The sequence below is a fragment of the Stylophora pistillata genome, chromosome 2 (genome assembly GCF_964205215.1).
Source record: "Stylophora pistillata chromosome 2, jaStyPist1.2, whole genome shotgun sequence".
NCBI classification, from domain to species: domain Eukaryota; kingdom Metazoa; phylum Cnidaria; class Anthozoa; order Scleractinia; family Pocilloporidae; genus Stylophora; species Stylophora pistillata.
The window spans coordinates 19,588,939-19,609,243 of NC_142520.1; the positions used below are offsets into that span (position 1 = coordinate 19,588,939).

At 37.4% G+C, this 20,305-nt stretch overlaps 2 protein-coding genes and 1 pseudogene across 5 annotated transcripts in view; 1 reads left to right on the forward strand and 2 right to left on the reverse strand.

The window, feature by feature from the left end:
* LOC111347678 (uncharacterized) overlaps positions 1-20,305 on the reverse strand; it is a 724,620-nt gene that overhangs the window by 49,567 nt on the left and 654,748 nt on the right. The window lies entirely within an intron of this gene.
* LOC148737627 (uncharacterized) lies at positions 1,350-6,111 on the reverse strand. 3 transcript variants are annotated; one of them, XM_088747376.1, is made up of 10 exons: positions 6,086-6,111; positions 5,676-5,984; positions 5,453-5,538; positions 5,090-5,182; positions 4,662-5,020; positions 4,216-4,346; positions 3,898-4,031; positions 3,589-3,778; positions 3,272-3,451; positions 1,350-3,057 (listed from the first exon to the last, which is right to left on the reverse strand). In XM_088747376.1, exons 2-10 carry the CDS (start codon positions 5,743-5,745, stop codon positions 2,906-2,908), a joined length of 1,395 nt encoding a protein of 464 aa, XP_088603502.1. In that variant the 5' UTR covers positions 5,746-5,984; positions 6,086-6,111; the 3' UTR covers positions 1,350-2,905. The 3 variants fall into 3 exon arrangements, with proteins under 3 accessions (XP_088603502.1, XP_088603503.1, XP_088603504.1); XM_088747377.1 differs by lacking the exon at positions 5,090-5,182 and having other exon boundaries at positions 5,676-6,111; XM_088747378.1 differs by lacking the exon at positions 3,272-3,451 and having other exon boundaries at positions 5,676-6,111.
* LOC148737628 (uncharacterized) lies at positions 9,458-16,162 on the forward strand (annotated as a pseudogene). The gene is made up of 9 exons (XR_015996172.1): positions 9,458-9,699; positions 9,845-10,052; positions 10,798-10,919; positions 11,019-11,412; positions 11,592-11,653; positions 11,866-11,909; positions 12,222-12,475; positions 12,899-13,259; positions 13,524-16,162. The product of XR_015996172.1 is annotated as an uncharacterized LOC148737628 (transcript).

The following is a 20,305-nucleotide window of genomic DNA, read 5'->3' on the forward strand; positions in this document are numbered from 1 at the left end:
TTATCATCTACGGGTTTATGTCGAATTAATTTGATAGCCTGCTCCCAGTTGGCTTGTTAGCTCAATTGGTAGAGCGCTGCACTAGTATCGCAGAGCTCAGTGGTTCGAATCCCGTACAGGCCTGAATTTTTTTCAGGTCTGATTTTCACTATTGCTTAAATAGTGCTTTACTGCGAAGGATCGTGCACATATACACTTATCACCTCTACTGTTTTTATAGCGCTCATGGCGGAATGTTCTCTTTATATTTCCCGGTAACTATGCCGCAGATTTGCAAGAGCTTAGGATAAGAAAGAGAAAGAGTAGTTCAAAGCCTCATTTGAATCTTTCATTTTAATCATGGAAACGAAAATACTAGAAATGCTGAATAATGTGATGTCTTCCATCTTGTATGTTATAAATCATCCTGTATGTTATTTTTGACGTTGTATCTTTGATCTTACTCTTTAAAAAGTTGCATCTCTTTTGCCAGGGCACTCAAGTAACCATCACGGGTTTATTACGAATCAACTTAACGGCGTGCTCCCAGTTGGCTTGTTAGCTCAATTGGTAGAGCGCTGCACTAGTATCGCAGAGGTCAGTGGTTCGAATCCCGTACAGGCCTGATTTTGTTCAGGTCTGATTTTCGCTATTGCATAGATAGCCCTCTCTACTGCGAGGATCGTGCATCATACGTATCTACAACCGCAGTTCAAAATATATGGACTTCATATATTCATTGTACCAGTTTTTCTATTCTTGTTTTGTTTTCTTATGCTAAGATCTATATAAATTTCAGAAAAAAAGTCTTTACTCGAAATTTGTGAGAAAATCATCTAGCTTTCCTCTCGAGGTCCTTTTTACAAGTCGAGAGAAGATGATTTTGTCTATCACCTGCTGGCCAGTCGCTTTCGCAATTCACTATAATGCACCGGCGAGGTTACATCAAGGAAACCATTCAATTGCGTTATGCTATTATAAAAATCAAATACTTACATACATATGCTTTTGAAGTCAAGTTGACTTGTTTTAATTTCCGACAATCAAGACTCATATTTCTGCTAAATGTGTTGCAGTGACCTTTTTAACCTAGTAAAGAATCATGGAAACGTTTGAATGAATCTGTCCTTTAATAGCATGTTGATCAAATGAACGATTCAATTGAGGCCTAAACACGTAATTTTTTAAGTACAGATTTTCTGAAGTAAGAAATTTGGAAAAAAATTAAACTTTACCATGGTCTACTTACTAAGGTTATAGCAAAGAATCGCCAACATCACCGAGCGGCTGTCCATGAACTAAGACTCACGGCTCAATCAACAATTTCAGTGACTCAATCGGCCATCCAAATTTATATATGTTTCAGTCAATTTCAAAAAAGTTTAATTGGTTTCTTTCAACTTGTTACTAAACAGTAAAAAAATGAGCATGTTTGCGTCTACTTTCCCAGTTATCAGTGGTGAACGATACCCTAATATTATGATAGCTCGCCCAAACAGCGGCACATATGTCCCTCGAATGGTTAAGTAAACCATTTAAATGTCGATTTCTTTTTCAGAGAAGAAAACTTGTCAGTACTATTTATGATTTCAATACAATTGTGCCACACAAAAAGACCATGGAAATTTCCATGTAATAATCATTCACGTATACTTAACAGTATCAATCATTGTTAAACAAAATTGAAAGGGGTACAAGCAAATTTCCATGTAATAACCATTTATGCATAAAAAAAAATATTTTCAAACACTTTTGGCCAAAACAGGTCTATGGAATTTTCCATGTACATGTAATACTCGCGTACACAAAACAGTATCGAACATTCTTGATCAAAACAGGTACATAAAAATATTCATGTAATACTCATTTAAACGTAAAAAAAAAAAAAAATTGAACGGGTACATGGAAATTTCCATGTAATACCCATCTACGCGTAAAAAAATTAATTTCAAACACTTTTGGCCAAAACGGGTCCATGGAATTTTCCATGTACAGATAATACGTACTCGCGGATACAAAACAGTATCAAACATTCTTAATCAAAACAGGTACATAAAAATATCCATGTAATACTCATTTAACGTTAAAAAAAAAATAACAATTTCAAACGTTCTTGGGCAAAAAGGGTACATAGAATTTTCCATGTAATACTTATTCATGTATACAAACAGTATCAATCATTCTAAGCCAATTTAAACAGGTAAAAGGAAATTTCCATGAAATACTTTTACGATTTCATTGTGCCGGATAGTGCCTCACCAAAATGATCCATGGAAATTTCCATGTAATACTTATTATCCACGTATACAAACAGTATCAAACATTCCTGACCAAAGCGGGTACATGGAAATATCCGTGTAATACTCTTTCACACGCAAAAAACTATAATAATTTCAAACTTTCTTAGCCCAAAATGGGTGCATGGAATTTTATAAGTAATACTGACTCATTTGCTAAAAATTTAGCGTCCGAAATACCTTTTCAAAACAGGTTTATGGCAATTTCCATGTAATACTCAGTCAGATTTTCAAAATAGCGTCTGATTCGTGTCAAAAGCAGGTCCATGGAAATTTCCATGTCATACCCAGTCACGAAGTAAGTACAAAAATTTTACTCAATTGTTATTCAAGTGTGTTCTTTGATAAAAGTGTCTCAATAGGGTAATGGTTTTTACAGCTAACGGCAAATTTCTTTCCGTTGCGTTCAAATGAAAACAAATCTCCCGCTAGACTTTTTTTAAGACAAACGGTCAAAATTTTTCAATCTTTTTGCCTTGCGGCGAAATTTGTTTGCTTTTTAACGGCTAACGGTTAACCTCATTGAAATGACTCTTGACTGATCTGTTCGAAACTTTCACTCAAACAATTTTTCCGGCGAAGGGATTATAAATCTACATTCAGTTCGATTGTCTTGCAAAGCAATTTCTCTACTCGTCGTTATCTTTGGACCCTGATCCCTCGCATGCTGAACGGCTCAGTGTGACAGCTTCTTTCCTAAAACCAGAAACTGGCTTCTCGTCATTATATACGGATAATAAGTTCACGTTCCTTTGAACCGACGGTTTCAGGCAGGAACTCACTGAAACATAAAAATAAGGGATAAACAAGTTATTACCTTTTGCAGCTATTGGCATTGTTTAAAGATATTTTGACTGCAGGCTACTGCAAGTCAGCAATTTTGTCTCACTTCCATTAACCATTTTCGTAACTGTATTATGGCACAGAAAATAAAGGACTCAATGTCTGTAAAATGTGCAACTTTACTACATTTTGTTTGTATAATTGTGTCTTACTCAGAGTATACGAGTGTCCAAACTCTAATACAATCCCTCTTGGAGGCACGAAAAGCTTTATGATGTGCTGCATGAGGTCCAACTCATTCTCAGCCACAAACCAATTTGTGGCACTTTTCGATGGTGTGCCAACAATAATGACACAATTTTTTTCGACGACATCTGTCAGTCCAGGGCCAGCTGTTTGCAAGAGATTTAAGCATTCAGAGACTATCATGCCACACTGAGTCGTTTAATTTATCACTAAATTAAGACTTAACACTAAATGGAAATTGGAAATTTTCTAAACCAAATGACAAAAACAAAGAAAATGTTACCTTTAGCGGACATCCTACTCCAGGCAACATACAATGTGTAAGCCTTCCCTCCCGGGGTACATTCCTCCAGGGTTTGTGTAAGGGATTCATCTCTTTCTCTTACAACAATGATGTAGTGAGTCATCTTTAGCCTTGTGTTCAGGCCACATATCTGCCTTAAAGTAGACTTTAATTTTTCCTCACTCCAGTTCTGGAAAGTTGTCGAATTTGAAAAATTAAAAGCAGTCAACAATAGCCTCCTTTGCATGTAAGAATCTTTATAAGAGAATTTAAGAAAAAGAAAAAAAAAAAAACAAGCGCTGAGCTTACTTTCTGTTTCTGTATAATGATTAGATCAGCACCACCAAAGGGAATTCCTTTCAGTGATACGGCAGAGACATTATGATCCTCAGAAGAAATTGCGCAATAAAATTGCCCATTGATGCGCGAAATTATAGAGCGATCTGAAAGAAAGAGGAAAAGAAGCCATATAAGTACAGTTTAAAGTGATAGCATTGATTGCTTGCGACGCAGAAACATTCTTCTGTGTCATTTCTAAGCTGTTGGTACGGTAATTAACCAAAAGTGACAAAATTTCCTAAATAACTTGCACCTATTATCGCCTTCTATTAGTTGTAGGAACTATACCGTTGTCTTCTTCTGCCACTTCAGCTTGAAGGGCTCTTTCGGCGAGTGCCATGAATTCGGCACTTGCCTTCCCCTTTTTGACAGTGCTGATAAACGGCTGAAGGACATCGCGTCCAGTGAAATGGGGAAACCTTTAATGCCAAGAAAAGTAAAAAGCTGTAAGAGCACAATTACTCCTCTCTATAAAAAAAATTATGATAAAAAAACTGTACTTGGCAATTTATCTTGTGGCTTTGAGCTTAGTGTTTTTGAACTATATCACTATTCTAAAACAAGGCCATTGTACAGAAAATGGATCATAAATTGATAGATGCATTTCGAAGTAAGAATTTTTTATCACAATGGACATGGACACATGAACAAAACTTTGTGTTTAAGTAAAAGTGTAATCAAAAGTGGTAATAATTGAGTTTCGAAGTTGTTAAACTGTTATATTGAATGAATACCTCTCTTCCGCCTCCTTCCATGATCGACAGCCAGCTTTCTTTACGAATTCCGCCTTCAGAGCTGCTGTGTTTTTTACCTCTACTGCCCTTTCCTTTAATTCTGCAAACGACAGTTTACCATCCGCCAAATTCCCCAACAGCTCCGCTAGCTGGTCAGTGTCCAGTCCCCTCAGGCACTTGAACTTTGAGGCAACGATGTTGGGCTGTTGCACCGCTCCGGAAAGCAACTTTTTGGCCTGAGAGACGCTGCTCGTCTGGTCCTTTATTTCAAATTTCTCATATGCCAGAAACACTTGTTCTAAGGCGGAGAAGGCTGGCTCCTGGAATCCGCTAAGCAGATATATGAATTCAAGAGACTCCTACAAAAGAGTGCAGTGTTGGATGCTTTTTTTCATTTATTCCTTATCAATATGAGTTAATTAGTTTACCTTTGAATTAATAACTGAACTGCAGTAGTTTCTCCATTCAGTTGTCGTCTGTCCCTTGAACTCATCTCTTAAAATTGAATGGCACAGCTTAACCTTAAAAAATATGACATAAATTATTCATTACACTTTAGCCATATCATTAATACTGGTTTTATTACAAATTGACGGACTACATTTGTATTTAGCGAGACAGCCCAAGAAAACAATTTGATTAAAATGGGACAACAACGTTAAAAAATTGTACCCAAGAAATATTACGAAGACAAAAAATAACTTTCTCTCTGCTTGTGTATCTAGACCGCACAAGAGGACTAGAACATACATGAAATGAGACAAATTTCCAGAAAGAGCAGACCTTAGTACCTTTTCTTGAGAAGTCATTTCATGATGGAAGCGGTCCATCCGGTTGTGCTTGAACGCAAGTTTCAGCACGTCTTTTTTTGGCATTTCTATAAGATAATCCATAATTTCGTGATCAGGACTTAGAAGTGTTACAAAAGAGCGTGACGGAAAAATGTTGATATTGTGCTGCTTCGTATTTCATAGCAAAATCTCCTGTGCGGAGATAAAGCTCTGGCTTACTAACCTGTAAACAAAATGACCTCCGTGTATTTATACTTGATATTCTCCGGATCTTCCGTTAGCATAGCCTGCATGGCCGCTCTTCGGTGGTTGCCACCGATCACCTCTAACTCGTATGAATCAAGCTTGTCCTCTTTGAATTCGTTTGGCCTTGAAACGCCTTTGATTATCGCCAACAATGGCTTTTGACCAAAAGGGACCTCATTATCCTTAAATTCGGTCACGAGGGATTTCACAAACACTTCATCGAGATCCCGAAGTGTGTAATCTTTCCTTGGGGCTTTTAAGCTCGATACTAGAACTTTTCGAGGCCCTGCACAAAAATGAGCTACTTTAGGAACCAATATACATAAAAATTCAGTAATGAACAATTTCGAATTCCCACCAAACGAAAGCTTTACAATAATCACTCACGCAAAGATATGGCGTAGCATTGCTGTGACGAAGCCATTACTGGCTCATCTCCACTTTCGCTTGAAGATGTAGATGCACCGGATACAGATGAGACACTGGCGCTCACGTTTACGTTTGTCGACGTAGACGCCGTAATCGACAAGGTCTCAGCACCAAGAGAAAATTGTTCACTTGGTTGTGCCGAAATAGTGTTTGATTCATTCTCATCTCGCCGTTTTTTGGCTTGATTTTCCTCGCAGCCACTGGTAGAGAAACTACTCGCAGGTCGTTTGCCAGAACTTGACACGGGGAAGAATTCTACTTCAAGTAATTTTCTGACTTGTTCTCCAAATCTTGAAATGTCAGAAATTTCTCGGTACAACTGTTTATTGAGGTCGTCGGTGGGATTTAAGAACGTAACGTCCAGAAGAAGACTTTTTTCCGAGTTGTATTTTACCTAAGAAACAATGAATGCCTTGTGAAATATCATAAAACCATTTTACCTTATCTTTTAGGAAATACGTTGGTGCGAAAAGTAAATTCGATTGAAAATGCGGCATCGCCGGCTTATCCAAACACGTTTGGCGGAAACGAAGACCAGAAACGGAACTTTCTTGCGCTATTTTTGAAAAGTGTTGCACATTGATTGCTATTGTGCTCGCATTCCGAAACGCTTTAAATTTATGTGGGAAATTTCATGTAAGCTAGCAGCTAAACTAAAATTATTTTCTTTGATTACGGTATATAGGTAGTAAAAACTTAAGAGTGAATGGTCAGAGTAAGCTAAACGCCGAAAGAGGGAAATCCATTGCTATAGACAGGCCAAGTTTACTTAGTGCAAACCTTTTGGAAGCCAAATCAAATGCAGCTAATCTCAGACTCGAGAACATTTATTCTCCTCGATCTTATTTTTCTATTGCACGATAAAAAAGGATCTTCATCTCGTACAAACTCAACATGATCTTTCTCAGAGCAAATTCTCTTTTCTTGTAACTAAAGATTAAAATTTTCAGAATTCTCGAAACGAACTTAACTTGAGTTTCCTTAGATCTTCACTCGCGGGCTTCATGTGAACAACAGACCCAGGATCAGTGCCATCCTGCGCTAGAATGGGTGATTTATTGTGATGATGCAGCGTGCGTACCTCTCCGTTTTCTGCTTTCGTGAAATACCACTTTCTGCCGGAATAGTGCCGCTTTTCCCTTTTTCCATCTTTCGAGTAAGGTAGTGAGGACCCTCTACTGCGTGTTGTTGCCATATCTTTTCACTAGCTGAATTTGTTGAGCCTGGCTTGTCAAATAGCTGACCGGCATAAACCCTGAAGAATGTGCGACGACAATTTTGAGCCCGTATCGTTTGTTTATTGGTTGATATACACACCCTTTTCGAAATTCTTTTGTATGCCCGATGACGTAGGAGTTTTGAAATTTCCGACAGCCGAACCACGCTGTCGAAGAAATCGTTAGTTTTTTCAAACTGAAATAGTAATACATGAACGGCTATGGATATGGATTACTCTAGTTCGGTTGCAGAAGAGCCTCTGTCACTCTCGATTCTTTCAAGTTTCGCCGAAGAGCCTTTGGTAGAAACATCAGTAACTGAAGAAAGCTTTGAGAGCGGAGCTACGAGAATAGAAGAGTCAGCCGTGGAAGTATTTCAACCTCTCTTATCAAGCACGCCTGCTAAACGGAAAAGGGAAGCCTCGATCGGGTACGAATCGTCAGACTCTTCAAGAGCTGAAACACCACTCTCGCCTGAGCACAGAGCTTCTAAAGAGCAAGAAGTAGAAACTTCTAGCAATGCAGGTTGTGGGGACGATAACGATGTGGTCCTTTCTGAAAATGAAAGCTTCAGCGGTAGCAAGGCGAGAAGCGGCAACTTTGAAGGTAACATTTCTAATCAACTCTTCCCTAACTTCAAAAACAGAACGTTTTTCTTTATGTTTGAGGATAGTAATTCTCAATTCAGAAACACTGTAGTTGATCTAGGCGGAAAAGTAGAGGAATTCTTTGATGTTCTCAAAGTAACAGATCTCGTTGTGAAAAGCCGGAAAACTGCTTGCCCGCTTGTACCGTCTGTACAATTCAATATCCATTCACGAGGCCAAAGAGCAGTTAAGAGCTCCTCCAGGTATTTTCCCTCCACTGTTTCATATGATGGTAAAATCGTGGACGTCGCTGAAAAAAACGACATATCAGTGTATTCCAAAAGGGAATTTTTCCGACTTATCCAAAGTGAAAAACGAGATAGGAACGAACTGACCTCAAAAACCCAACGCCGGAAACGCGCAAAAATTAGAGAACTGAAACCTCATTTTATCAAAGTTGAAGATCAGTCCAGGAGGTTTTGCCCCATTTTCAAAGAATTTGACAAGTTTCCGACTTTAGACGTAGAGGAAGACCGGGAATCCAAACGGGCTTTGGGCGGCGCACACAAAGCAAGTAAAAAGGCTTATTGTGGACATTGTGAAGAGCACGTACTAGATAGTGAGCTGGATTTGCACTGCAAAGGGGAGCGTCACAAATCCATAATACAGCAACCAGGATACTGGAACAATCTTGACACCCTAATCTATAAACTACCATCTATTGGGAAATTAGAGGATCAATGAAAAAGGCATTTCGATGTATTTTGATAAATTTTTGATGTTAACAAGAATTGTAACATGAAGAGCCGAGTTTACGTAATTTTTGTTATTCAGTTCTACTATGTACGGGGAAGGTGGAAGGAATGCCTGACCTGATAATATAACATATTTAAAGTTCTGATTTAAAAATATCTGTTAAAGATTCAAGTTGTCTGCAATTTTAGAAAGTTCCATCATACCTTCTTAGTTGTCATCTTAACCAAATTATGCATGTGGTAATAATAAAAAAGGAGAAGTTGAAATTTCTTGCCTCGTGAACAAAGAGACACGTTTAATTTCTGCCGTAGGGAAAGTTCGTAAAGTGAGAAAACCTGGAGGTTGCGATCGCGAGAAGTGCCATGCTGCTTCTTTGAAAGAAGGTGAGGCTAGGCTAGGCTCTAACCAAAGAAGTGATAATTGTGATAATTAGATAAGGAAGTATCACGAACTTCCCAATGACATATCGTCACGCACTCCTGAGTGTCGTTTACTAGAGAAACTGGGTTCGAAATACAGAGTGGACGTAAACACCAAAACAGCGAACAGCGTAACGACTTAAAAAAAGAAAAAACCAACCAATCCGCCATTATTTCGTTGCTGGCTATGCCATATAGAGCAGAACAAGTGGGGAAGGATAAACGTTTTGGTAGAGAGAGGAAACTTGGGTGATTTGTTTCCGCCGTTCGCTGTTTTGTTGTTTGCGATCGACAGTCATTTACTGCAAAATTAAGGCACGCAGGCGATTACTCGGCCTGGTTCTTAGACGATCCAAGAGCGCGCTCGTGATTTTGACGGATATTTGAGCAATTGGATTTAGAGATATTCATCATTCTGTGGGTTTCTTTATATTTATAGCAACAAAATCTGGATGTTGTGCTGAGAAATGCTTGGAAGTCATGGATCTTGCAGAGATGTGCATGATACGTACGAATCTTCAGGGCAATAACTCGCTGCAAAAAAGGCAGATCGTACTTGATTGGCTATGGATGCATGCCAAACCAAATAAAAGGTACAGTACATCTTATGTTTTCCTTTAGTTTCACCAACAAGTTTCTTCTCGTAGATTGTCTAAATCATTAATAAGACTAAATTAGATAAAACGTATTTGTAACCATCTCTTTATATCGTGATTCCTCATGTTTGTTTCCTTATAGTGACCTTCAAAGCATCCCTTATTATCTTAGTGGATACAAAGTATGCAGTACAGCATACCGCGTGGTTTTTGGACTAAGCGCAGCAGCTTTAAGTGAAACGTTTCGCAATTTTCACGCTGGTGTGAGAGTTTTGCAAAAATCAAGGAGCAAGAACTTAGGTCACAAGAGACTCATGGCCGAAACTTGGATGGAAGCATTCTTCAAAAGGGTAATGAATGCTCTGATCAACGCAATGCCTTAAGATTGATTGCTTCTTCATTGAACCATGGTACATAGACAGACCTGGCAAAGGTGGCTAATTAAGTCCTATGCGTCTCCACTCTCCACTTCTTAAAAAAGAAGAAAAAAAAAAACAGAATACGACAATAAAACGAACTTCGTTTGGCATTTTGTTTAGATGTGAGCCTGTCTTAATGCAAACTTCTAGAAGTATCCCTCGCAATAAATTGCACTGATTACTTTGAACTCCTCAGTGCACTCAGCCATAGTTTAACAGAAATCCTAGTAACCTGAACTGATTTGTTTGTGTGCTATAAATCTTTACAGCGACAACTTTACAACAACTTCTTGTTTCACATAGATTGGTGATAAGATGCCTGACACGGGAGCATTGCATCTTCCAAGCTTTCTGGACAAAACCATCATGTTTGGTTATTTGAAAGCTGATATGGAAGATGAGAATGAAGATGTCATCCATTACAGTACTTTTTGATATGAAGTTCCTGAATTTGTAGTGTTAGTTTTGAATGGTTATGTATAATTGACGATATACTAAGAACAATTGTTGTTTTAAATCCCTGGATCAGATGTAGTTTTCATGCAACTTTGACTACAATAACCCCAGACTGCAAAATAACAATACATTACATCAAAGCAATATCTCTAAAGGCTCAGATAATTGATTCCTTGTGACATTTCAATTTTCAGTACAAATAAACTGTTGTTTACTGCAGGTAAACCGATTTACAAGATGTGATTACTGCACAGTATTGGGTGAGGAAAAGAGAAAAGCTCAAGATAAAGATGTGCGGAAATACTTGGACAAGCTTTTTGATTTCCACAATGATCTTCAAATGTAAGTGCTAAATTAATTTCAGTGAGACACATTGCTTGTGTTTTTAAATGTTAACTGTTTCCTGAAATATCTGTAATGAAACATTTTTTTTTTTTGTAGGAAAGAGAGAAAAGTGTATTACCACCACAGGGACAAAGCTAAAAAGTATCCACAAAAATATGCATGTATTGCACAAGATGGTATGGATCAGGCAAAACTTCTCCTTCCACGATTAGTAGTTATTGCACATGCATATGCTAATGCAAGAAAACTCCGGACCCATTTGACTGGTGTGTTAAACCATGGGAGGCAGCCTAAAGGTTATTTTGACCTATTTCAATATCCCCATGATGCAAATCTCACCATTAACATATTACTCCTGGAATTGCAAAGCATGGGAGAAGACTTGCCTGATACCTTGTACCTTCAAATGGACAACTGTTGGAGAGAGAATAAAAATCAGTTTGTTCTCAACTTTTTAGCCCTTCTTGTGAAGCTTGACATTTTTGTTAAGGTATGTTGTACCCGCTGCTCATAAGGAAATGAAGTTTGAAAAGTGATACACTTAAATGAAATATAGTTCATCCTAATAGTTTGTATTTAATGATTTGCAACAATCTACTGACACTATGGGGTGGGGATGGCAGTGATCATGAACAAAAATTCCCTCAAATCCAATTTTTGTCTTTACAGGTAAAACTAAACTTCTTAATGGTTGGTCACACTCATGAAGCTGTTGACCAGATGTTTAACAAGTAAGAATCTGAGAATTTCATTTTCATTGAATTAAGTTGAGAGGGAAACTATCTTTGAGAGTAGTTACATTGCAAAACCATCTTGTTAATGCTGCCGAATACTTAGTCAAAGTTTCACTGCTGGGATGATACTTATAATTGCCAGCTTCAAAATTCTAATTTTGCACATATGTTGTTGTTAACTGATAGTCATATTAAATTGTGTCTTACAGGCTTTCTGAATTTCTGGTAAAGAAGGACACAAGAACTTTTAAAGGTACTGTTAGGAAGAATGCAATCAGTGAACTTTTAGCTTGGAAAATGACTGTTAGGAATTAATCTTTTATAATTTGACCACCTGCCATATTTGACATGTATACCTGATATGTAAGCTGGTGTTATCCAATTAACAAACAAAATGAAAAGAATCAAAATATCTGCAGAAGAGTAGATTGGTATAATTATTGAGTCATGGCCATGTTTATACACTTATATTTTAAGCCTTCAATTGATTTATGTTTATCCTCTCCTGACAGTATAATATGGATGGATACAATATCTTAAAATGTTTTCTCTGGTTAATTGGTAGAGCTTATGACCTCCTTTGAGAGTTGTTACACCCCAACTCCAAAGGCTGTAGAGGTTGAACATGTTTTTGCTGTGAAGGAGTGGATGTCGCCCTTTTCAACTGTGCTCCACAACATCTCAAATCCTCATGCTTTTAAATTTACAAAAGCTCCTTCAGGAAAAGTCGTTATGCAATACAAGAACTGGGGGAGTGACAAAAAGGAAAACTGGAAACCAGTAGACCCTGATCCAGAACAGTGGTTAACTATAGTGAAAGTGAGTGAAAATATCTGATGTACATTATGGAGCCGGAATAAATAAAAACAAAAAATCCCAACAATACTTTCGAATGATAATTATACTCTGTTTATACACTGAAGATAATACCTGTTTTGCTCAGCTGGAGTATGATTATCTTACATTTTAATTCTTAGCATTATGCTTGACCAATAATAATAATAGTAATAATAATAATAATAATATTAGTAACAATGACAAGTGCTATTAGAAAAATGGCAAACTGATCTCTGTTACAGCTTGATGGTATTATTGTAATGAAGTTACTAATTAGAAGCTTATTTATTGTTTAGGTCTGATCTCATTCTCTAGTCTCATTCATGTCCTTCAAATATGAAATTTCCGGGATAAGTGTTTTTGCTACAGTTTTTTTAATGATTGAATTTTTATTATTTATGTCAGGCTGATGCAGAAATAAGTGTAGATGTCCCACCAGATTATGTTGCTCCAGATACAGAGAAGCTTGAGCTTCAGCGGCTCAGATCAGACATTGAAAAATATTTCAGATCAAGATTGTTTCTGGAACAACATAAAGAAGATTGGGCATCACTACTTGACCCTGAAAATACCAGATGGCATCCGCCAGAAAGGACAGTTGCTTGGCCATTGAAAGAAATCATTGCAAATAAGGAAAGAGTTAAAGAAAGACAAAAACAATTGGAGGCTGCTGGGAATAGTGTGGGTTTTTTTGGGGCAAAAACCTGAAGGTGTCCCTGAGGATGTGGATGATATGGTCAGAACTCAAGTTGCTCCTGTGCGAGAGGTGATTTATGCTCAAAATTAAGACATACAATGTGTGCTCAACTCAATTAAGCCTCCTACTCATGCAAACTTGTAGCTATTTTAAGTTGGCCAAAGCCTTTTGGTGTACGTGCCCACCAAACCTTTCCATCATGTGTTTTATTCAGATGCTGACTCAGCCACAGCTGAATTTTCCTTTAGGTGACCACACACACGCACACGCACACACACTAAAATGCCTATCAATTATGGCTTTCACAATTGACTCAATTTATTACAATTTCAGGTGTACAGTGGAGCTTATAGGAGGCAGAGAGCTGTGGTCACCGAGGTAGATAACTTTGAAGGAGTTCTGCCAGGTTGCATTGTTGCGGTTAATCTTGAGGGAAACTACAAACCTCCCCATTTGGCAAAGGTAAAGGAAGTCACTAACTCTTCGTTCACTGTGGAGTGGCTAAAAGGTACTTACAAAGGAAAGTGGGTATCATGGCCTGGATGGACTTCCAGCGAAATTCCTAAAGAAAGTATAATCTATTTTGACATCGAATTAGACGAGAATGATAAACTAAGAAAGGAGTCTGTCCAGTACTTAAGAAGGAGATACAAAGAGTTAAAAAAAGGTGAAATGCATGATTGAGTATGCATGTATATCTAGGTTCTTTAATTGATCCAGAAGTACATAGAAATTCCCATAGATCTTCCATCAACATGATAAAATTTAAGATTTTCAGCTATAATCAATCTAAACATGTACATCGAAATTTCCATAGACCTCCCATTTACATGGTATAATGCAAGATTTACAGCTATAATTGATCTAAACATGTGCATGGAAATTTCCATAGACCTTCCATTAAAATGGTATAATGTAAGATGTTCAGCTATAATTGATCTAGACATGTGCATGGAAATTTCCATAAACCTTCCATTAACATGGTATAATGTGAGATGTTCAGCTATTAATGATCTAGACGTATGCATGGAAATTTCCATAGACCTTCCATTAAAATGGTATAATGTAACATGTTCAGCTATAATTGATCTAGACATGTGCATGGAAATTTCCATAGACCTTCCATTAACATGGTATATAATGTAAGATGTTCAGCTTTAATTGATCTAGACATGTGCATGGAAATTTCCATAGACCTTCCATTAACATGGTATAATGTAAGATGTTCAGCTATTAATGATCTAGACATATGCATGGAAATTTCCATAGACCTTCTATTAAAATGGTATAATGTAACATGTTCAGCTATAATTGATCTAGACATGTGCATGGAAATTTCCATAGACCTTCCATTAACATGGTATATAATGTAAGATGTTCAGCTTTAATTGATCTAGACATGTGCATGGAAATTTCCATAGACCTTCCATTAAAATGGTATAATGTAAGATGAAATTTCCCTAGACCTACCATTAAAATGGTATAATGTAAGATGTTCAGCTATAATTGATCTAGACATGTGCATGGAAATTTCCGTAGACCATCCATTAACATGGTATATAATGTAAGATGTTCAGCTTTGATTGATCTAGACATGTGCATGGAAATTTTCATAGACCTTCCATTAAAATGGTATAATGTAAGATGAAATTTCCATAGACCTTCCATTAAAATGGTATAATGTAAGATGTTCAGCTACAATTTATCTAGACATGTGCATGGAAATTTCCATAGACCTTCCATTAAGACGGTATATAATGTAAGATGTTCAGCTTTAATTGATCTAGACATGTGCATGGAAATTTCCATAGACCTTCCATTAAAATGGTATAATGTAAGATAAAATTTACATAGACCTTCCATTAACATGGTATACTGTAAGATGTTCAGCTATAATCGATCTAGACATGTGCATGGAAGTTTCCATAGACCTTCCATTAAAATGGTATGATGTAACATGTTCAGCTATAATTGATCTAGACATGTGCATGGAAATTTCCATAGACCTTCCATGAACATGGTATAATGTAAGATGTTCAGCTATAATCGATCTAGACATGTGCATGGAAATTTCCATAGACCTTCCATTAACATGGTATAATGTAAGATGTTCAGCTATAATCGATCTAGACATGTGCATGGAAATTTCCATAGACCTTCCATTAACATGGTATAATGTAAGATGTTCAGCTATTATTGATATAGACATGTGAATGGAAATTTCCATAGACCTTCCATTAATTAACATGGTATATAATGTAAGATGTTCAGCTTTAATTGGTCTAGACATGTGCATGGAAATTTCCATAGATCTTCCATTAAAATGGTATAATGTAAGATGAAATTTCCATAGATCTTCCATTAACATGGTATAATGCAAGATGTTCAGCTATAATCGATCTAGACATGTGCATGGAAATTTCCATAGACCTTCCATAAAATGGTATAATGTAACATGTTCAGCTATAATTGATCTAGACATGTGCATGGAAATTTCCATAGACCTTCCGTTAAAATGGTATAATCTAAGATGAAATTTCCATAGACCTTCCAATAACACAGCAAAATTTAAGATGCACAGTTATAATTGACCCTGACATGTCTATGGAAATTTCCATAGATCTTCCATTGACACGGTAAATTCAGTAACGTTATAATCGATCCTGAAATGTGCATGGAAATTTCAAGAGATTTGCTCATTGAGTGTCCTGGTATAATGTAACATGCATATGATTTTTAAAGTCCCTTTGGATTATCATCTCTATGGTAATGTCTGCGTATACATTTGTAAAAAAGATTCTTAGAAAAATCGCTTTCAGATATGCCATATCCTACTTGGTATATCTAAAGCACGTATGTATAAATTTCAGTAAATACTGAGTTCTCAAAAGAAAGTCTGTTTTTGTTGTAAAAGTTGTAATCAATTCAACTGTGGAGTGGCTTTTATAGACTATTAAACTTTTTTTCTTCCACATAGTTGAGTGTCCTGGTAAGAAAGATACATTGTAGAGTACATGTTACCCAACATATACTGAAGTGGCAAAGAAGCATCTCTTTGACTGTGATTTTTACCAAATTTTCTTTACTTCAGAAAATCTGCACTTAAAAAATTACATGTTGCCTAGAGCTACTGTATTTCTCTTTTATTCTAAGCTAAGACAGTGTAGGCTCGAGAATGATTCCCAGAAAGAATGTTATGAACTCAGAAACTTAGTTTTTCACAACACTACTAAGATTTTTTGTTCTCGCTACTACTTATCAGCGTCTTTCTGTAATTGTGTGTTACTATTCCCAAATTTGGACAACTGACTTTCCTCATGGGAAGACGCATATGGCTTTAACTGCAAGTATCATCTCCCGCAGCGTAATTTTCCCGGGTCTGTTGAGAAATGCGACCCCATAACCTTTCAAATTATCGAGATCAATTGATCATCGCTCGTGAATGGAGTCCTGGTAAATGCTATGAATGTCGTAATATTAATCTATCCACCGCTAATGAAGCATGGTCTTTTTTGGAAGCCATTCTGAAAAAATGTATTGATAAGCATGCGCCAGCTATAAAGAAGAGGATCAAAGGGAAACTCTGCCCATGGCTTACACAGAAGGTAAAGCAAGAAATGAATACCAAAGATCAGCTTTTGAGAAAAGCGAGAAAGACAAATCGTGAAATTGACTGGTCTTCGTACAAGCGCCAACGAAACAAAGTTAACGGTATGGTAAAAAATTGCAAAAGCAGGTATCACCGTGAACTCTTAGAGGAGACTGTGGATTCACCTAACAAATTTTGGTCAGCTATTAAAAAACTATACCCTACAAAGTCTACAAAGGAACCAGGAGCAGCTTTTCTCGTTAATGGAGCAGTAGAAACCGACAAAGAGGTTATTGCAAATTCGTTCTGCAAATTCTTCACTGATGTTGCGGGATCTCTAAAAAGAAAGATCTTCCCTCTTGGTAATTTTGTCTGGAAAAGGCCCCTTACAATAGACACTCAGCAGCCGCTAGAGAACTTTGAGTTTAGATCAGTCTCGGATAAGGTTGTCTTTAATGCATTAAAGAGCCTTAAGAGAAATAAGTCCTCTGGCCTTGACAACTTTCCTTCTGGAATGTTAAAGGACTCTGCTGATATAATAGCCAAGCCTCTCACGCATATAATTAACCTGTCTCTCGCAACAGGGTCTATACCTACTGACTGGAAAGCGGCTAAAATTGTAGCACTTTTTAAATCTGGTTCAATGGCCGAAATCGACAATTATAGGCCTATTTCAATATTTCCTTCAATGTCAAAGATCCTTGAGAAAGTTGTATTTAAGCAGCTGATGGCTCATTTTGAACAGAATGGTCTACTTTCTCATTTTCAGTACGGCTTCCGTCGCATGCGCTCTACTGAACTGGCCGTTACTCATCTAACCGATGTTATCAGAAGAGAAGGTGAGAATGGTAACCTGACAGGCTGTGTTTTCATCGATCTATCAAAGGCGTTTGACACCATCAGTCACTCTGGCCTCCTGAGCAAGCTTTCAACTTACGGAGTTCGTGGAACAGAACTCGCATGGTTCACTGATTACCTTTTCTGCAGATCACAAGTTGTCCAATATAAAGGCGTGCTATCAGAACCTCAACCCATTCTCACAGGTGTTCCTCAGGGAAGTATCCTGGGTCCTATCCTATTCATTATCTTTTTCAACGATGTACATAAACCGCTTCAACACTCGAAGATTATCACTTATGCCGACGATTCAGTCATCTATACCTCTTCTAAAGATATTGATACTATACAGAGAAGCCTTAGCGAGGATATGAATAACCTGTGCGAGTGGTTTAAGGACAACGAACTGACCATTAACCTAAAAAAGGACAAGACGGAGTCTATGTTATTTGGAACAGCTAAAAGAATCAACCTTCAAGATAAGGAACTTAAACTTTCTGTTAATGGGACACTCATCAATAACACCTCTACCTATAAGTACTTAGGTGTTCACCTTGACTCATCACTAAACCTTGCATCACATTTTGACCGAATCTATAAAAAAGCTGCAGCCAGAATTAATCTCTTGCGATCAATTCGTCCTTTGATCGACCAAAAGTGCGCAGAATCGATCTATGACACTATGATCGCACCTATTTTTACCTATTGCGGAACACTTGGTCTTAGCTTTCCGGATTACCGAAAGGAAATGATAAAGAACATCGAACGACGAGGCTTTAAAGTTATTGGCAATAGTTCTTTTAATCCCCCATCCGTGAACAATTTGATCAAGCGTAAAAGCTGTTTGTTTGTTTTCGACTGTCTCCTGAATAATGTTTGCACACCCTTTAAGAACTACTTCGAAAGACTGGTTCATTCTAAGGCCACTAGGAATAACGGTATATCAGTGAAATTACCCAAAGTACGTTTAGAATTTGGTAAAAAGAGCTTCTATTACCAAGGAGCAGACTTTCAACAACCTGCCTGCTGAACTAAGATCGTTAGATTCGAGACTGAAATTTAAGAACAAATTGCGAGATTATTTTAGTTAAAAATTCGAAAAAAAAAAAGAAAAAAAAAATTCGATCTAAACGTGGTTATAGGTATCCTTTTTCAGAGCATTTTATTTTATTGTATTTTTTCTAGACCTTAAGATCAATGATTATATCTTGTTAAGTTTTATTTTATTTATTTATTTATTTATTATTTTGACAGGACCCCAAGGACAACAGTGTTACACACTGATGGGTTTTCAATCCTGTATAAAAATTCGTTATTATTATTATTATTATTATTATTATTATTATTATTATTCCTATGGGGTCATTTCTGACCCCATAGGAATAATTGGGGTCTCACTGTTTGGGTGAGGAATAATTGGTCTCACTGTTTGGGTGAGAAAATGGTCATCCAGGATTTCACAAAAAGTTTCAGTCAAATTGTCTAAAATAGTTGGTGATCCAGTAGACCAATCGACACAGGGAAAATTAAAATCGCCAGTGATAATTAAATCAGCGATTCCTGTACCAGAAGCTTTATTGAGAAATCTCCTGAATTCATCCAAGAACGTCTCTTCAGCGTCTGGTGGTCTGTAAAAAACTGCAAATAGTAAACATCGTGTATTACTGGTCTTTAATTCACAGGCTAGCATCTCCGCATTTACCTCAAGATCGTATCTCCGTACACATGGCAGGTGTGATTTAGTTGCGAGCAACACTCCTCCACCACGCCTACCACGTCTATCCCGACGAAGGATACTATAACCCTCAAGATGTAGATCACGGTCATCAAATTCATTGTCTAACCAAGTCTCCGTCAAGGCAACAATGTCAAAGGAGTCCATTAATAACAAAGCATTTAGGTCGTTGATCTTGTTTCGAATACTCCTCGTATTTAATAATAAGCACTTGGAGAAGCCATTAGCAGAGTGAGGGGAAGATTCCGCAGAGACATCAGAGCTTAAGCTTACATTCTGCCCAGTTGAGAAGGACGACTCAAAGAATGAATCAGTGAAGTTAAAAGGCCACCCACAATTTTTGTCACAGAACCACTGCTCATCAGAAGACCCCAAGTCAATATAAGCCTGTAGATCCATGGTAATGCACTTTAAGTGGAACCATTTGTTACAACCATCGCAGAGAATCCCTTTCTGATTGGAGCGAACAGGCTTCGTACATACATCACAAGGGCACTTCCAAAGAGGTTTTTTGCGAGTTGTGGATAATCCCGGAGATAATGACTGTTCTGGTCCAGGGTTTATTTCGATGTCTCCACATTGTACCAATCTTGAGATATTAAATGTAGAAACAGAACTGGGATATCGAGTTAGGTCTGTACCAAAATATCCCTTCGCACGTGTTCCAAGATGGCGGACTCGCGATGTCAATGCAACAAAGAAGTTTCGAGTCGTCTCCAAGTCTATGACGCCTCCAACAAGATGCAGACGAGTCTTGGGATGAGATAGTCGTATTTTGAGGAAAGTAAAACTATTACAGGCTAAGAAACAAACTAAAAAAGCGGTAAAAACAGGAGAGAGGGAAATCTTACAACCAGCCGCCATGACTACTCGTCCCAGTGCCACTAATACCTTATCATCTGGTAACATCTTAGACCTTGTGTTGACGAATCATGAATCACTCATCGAAGGAAC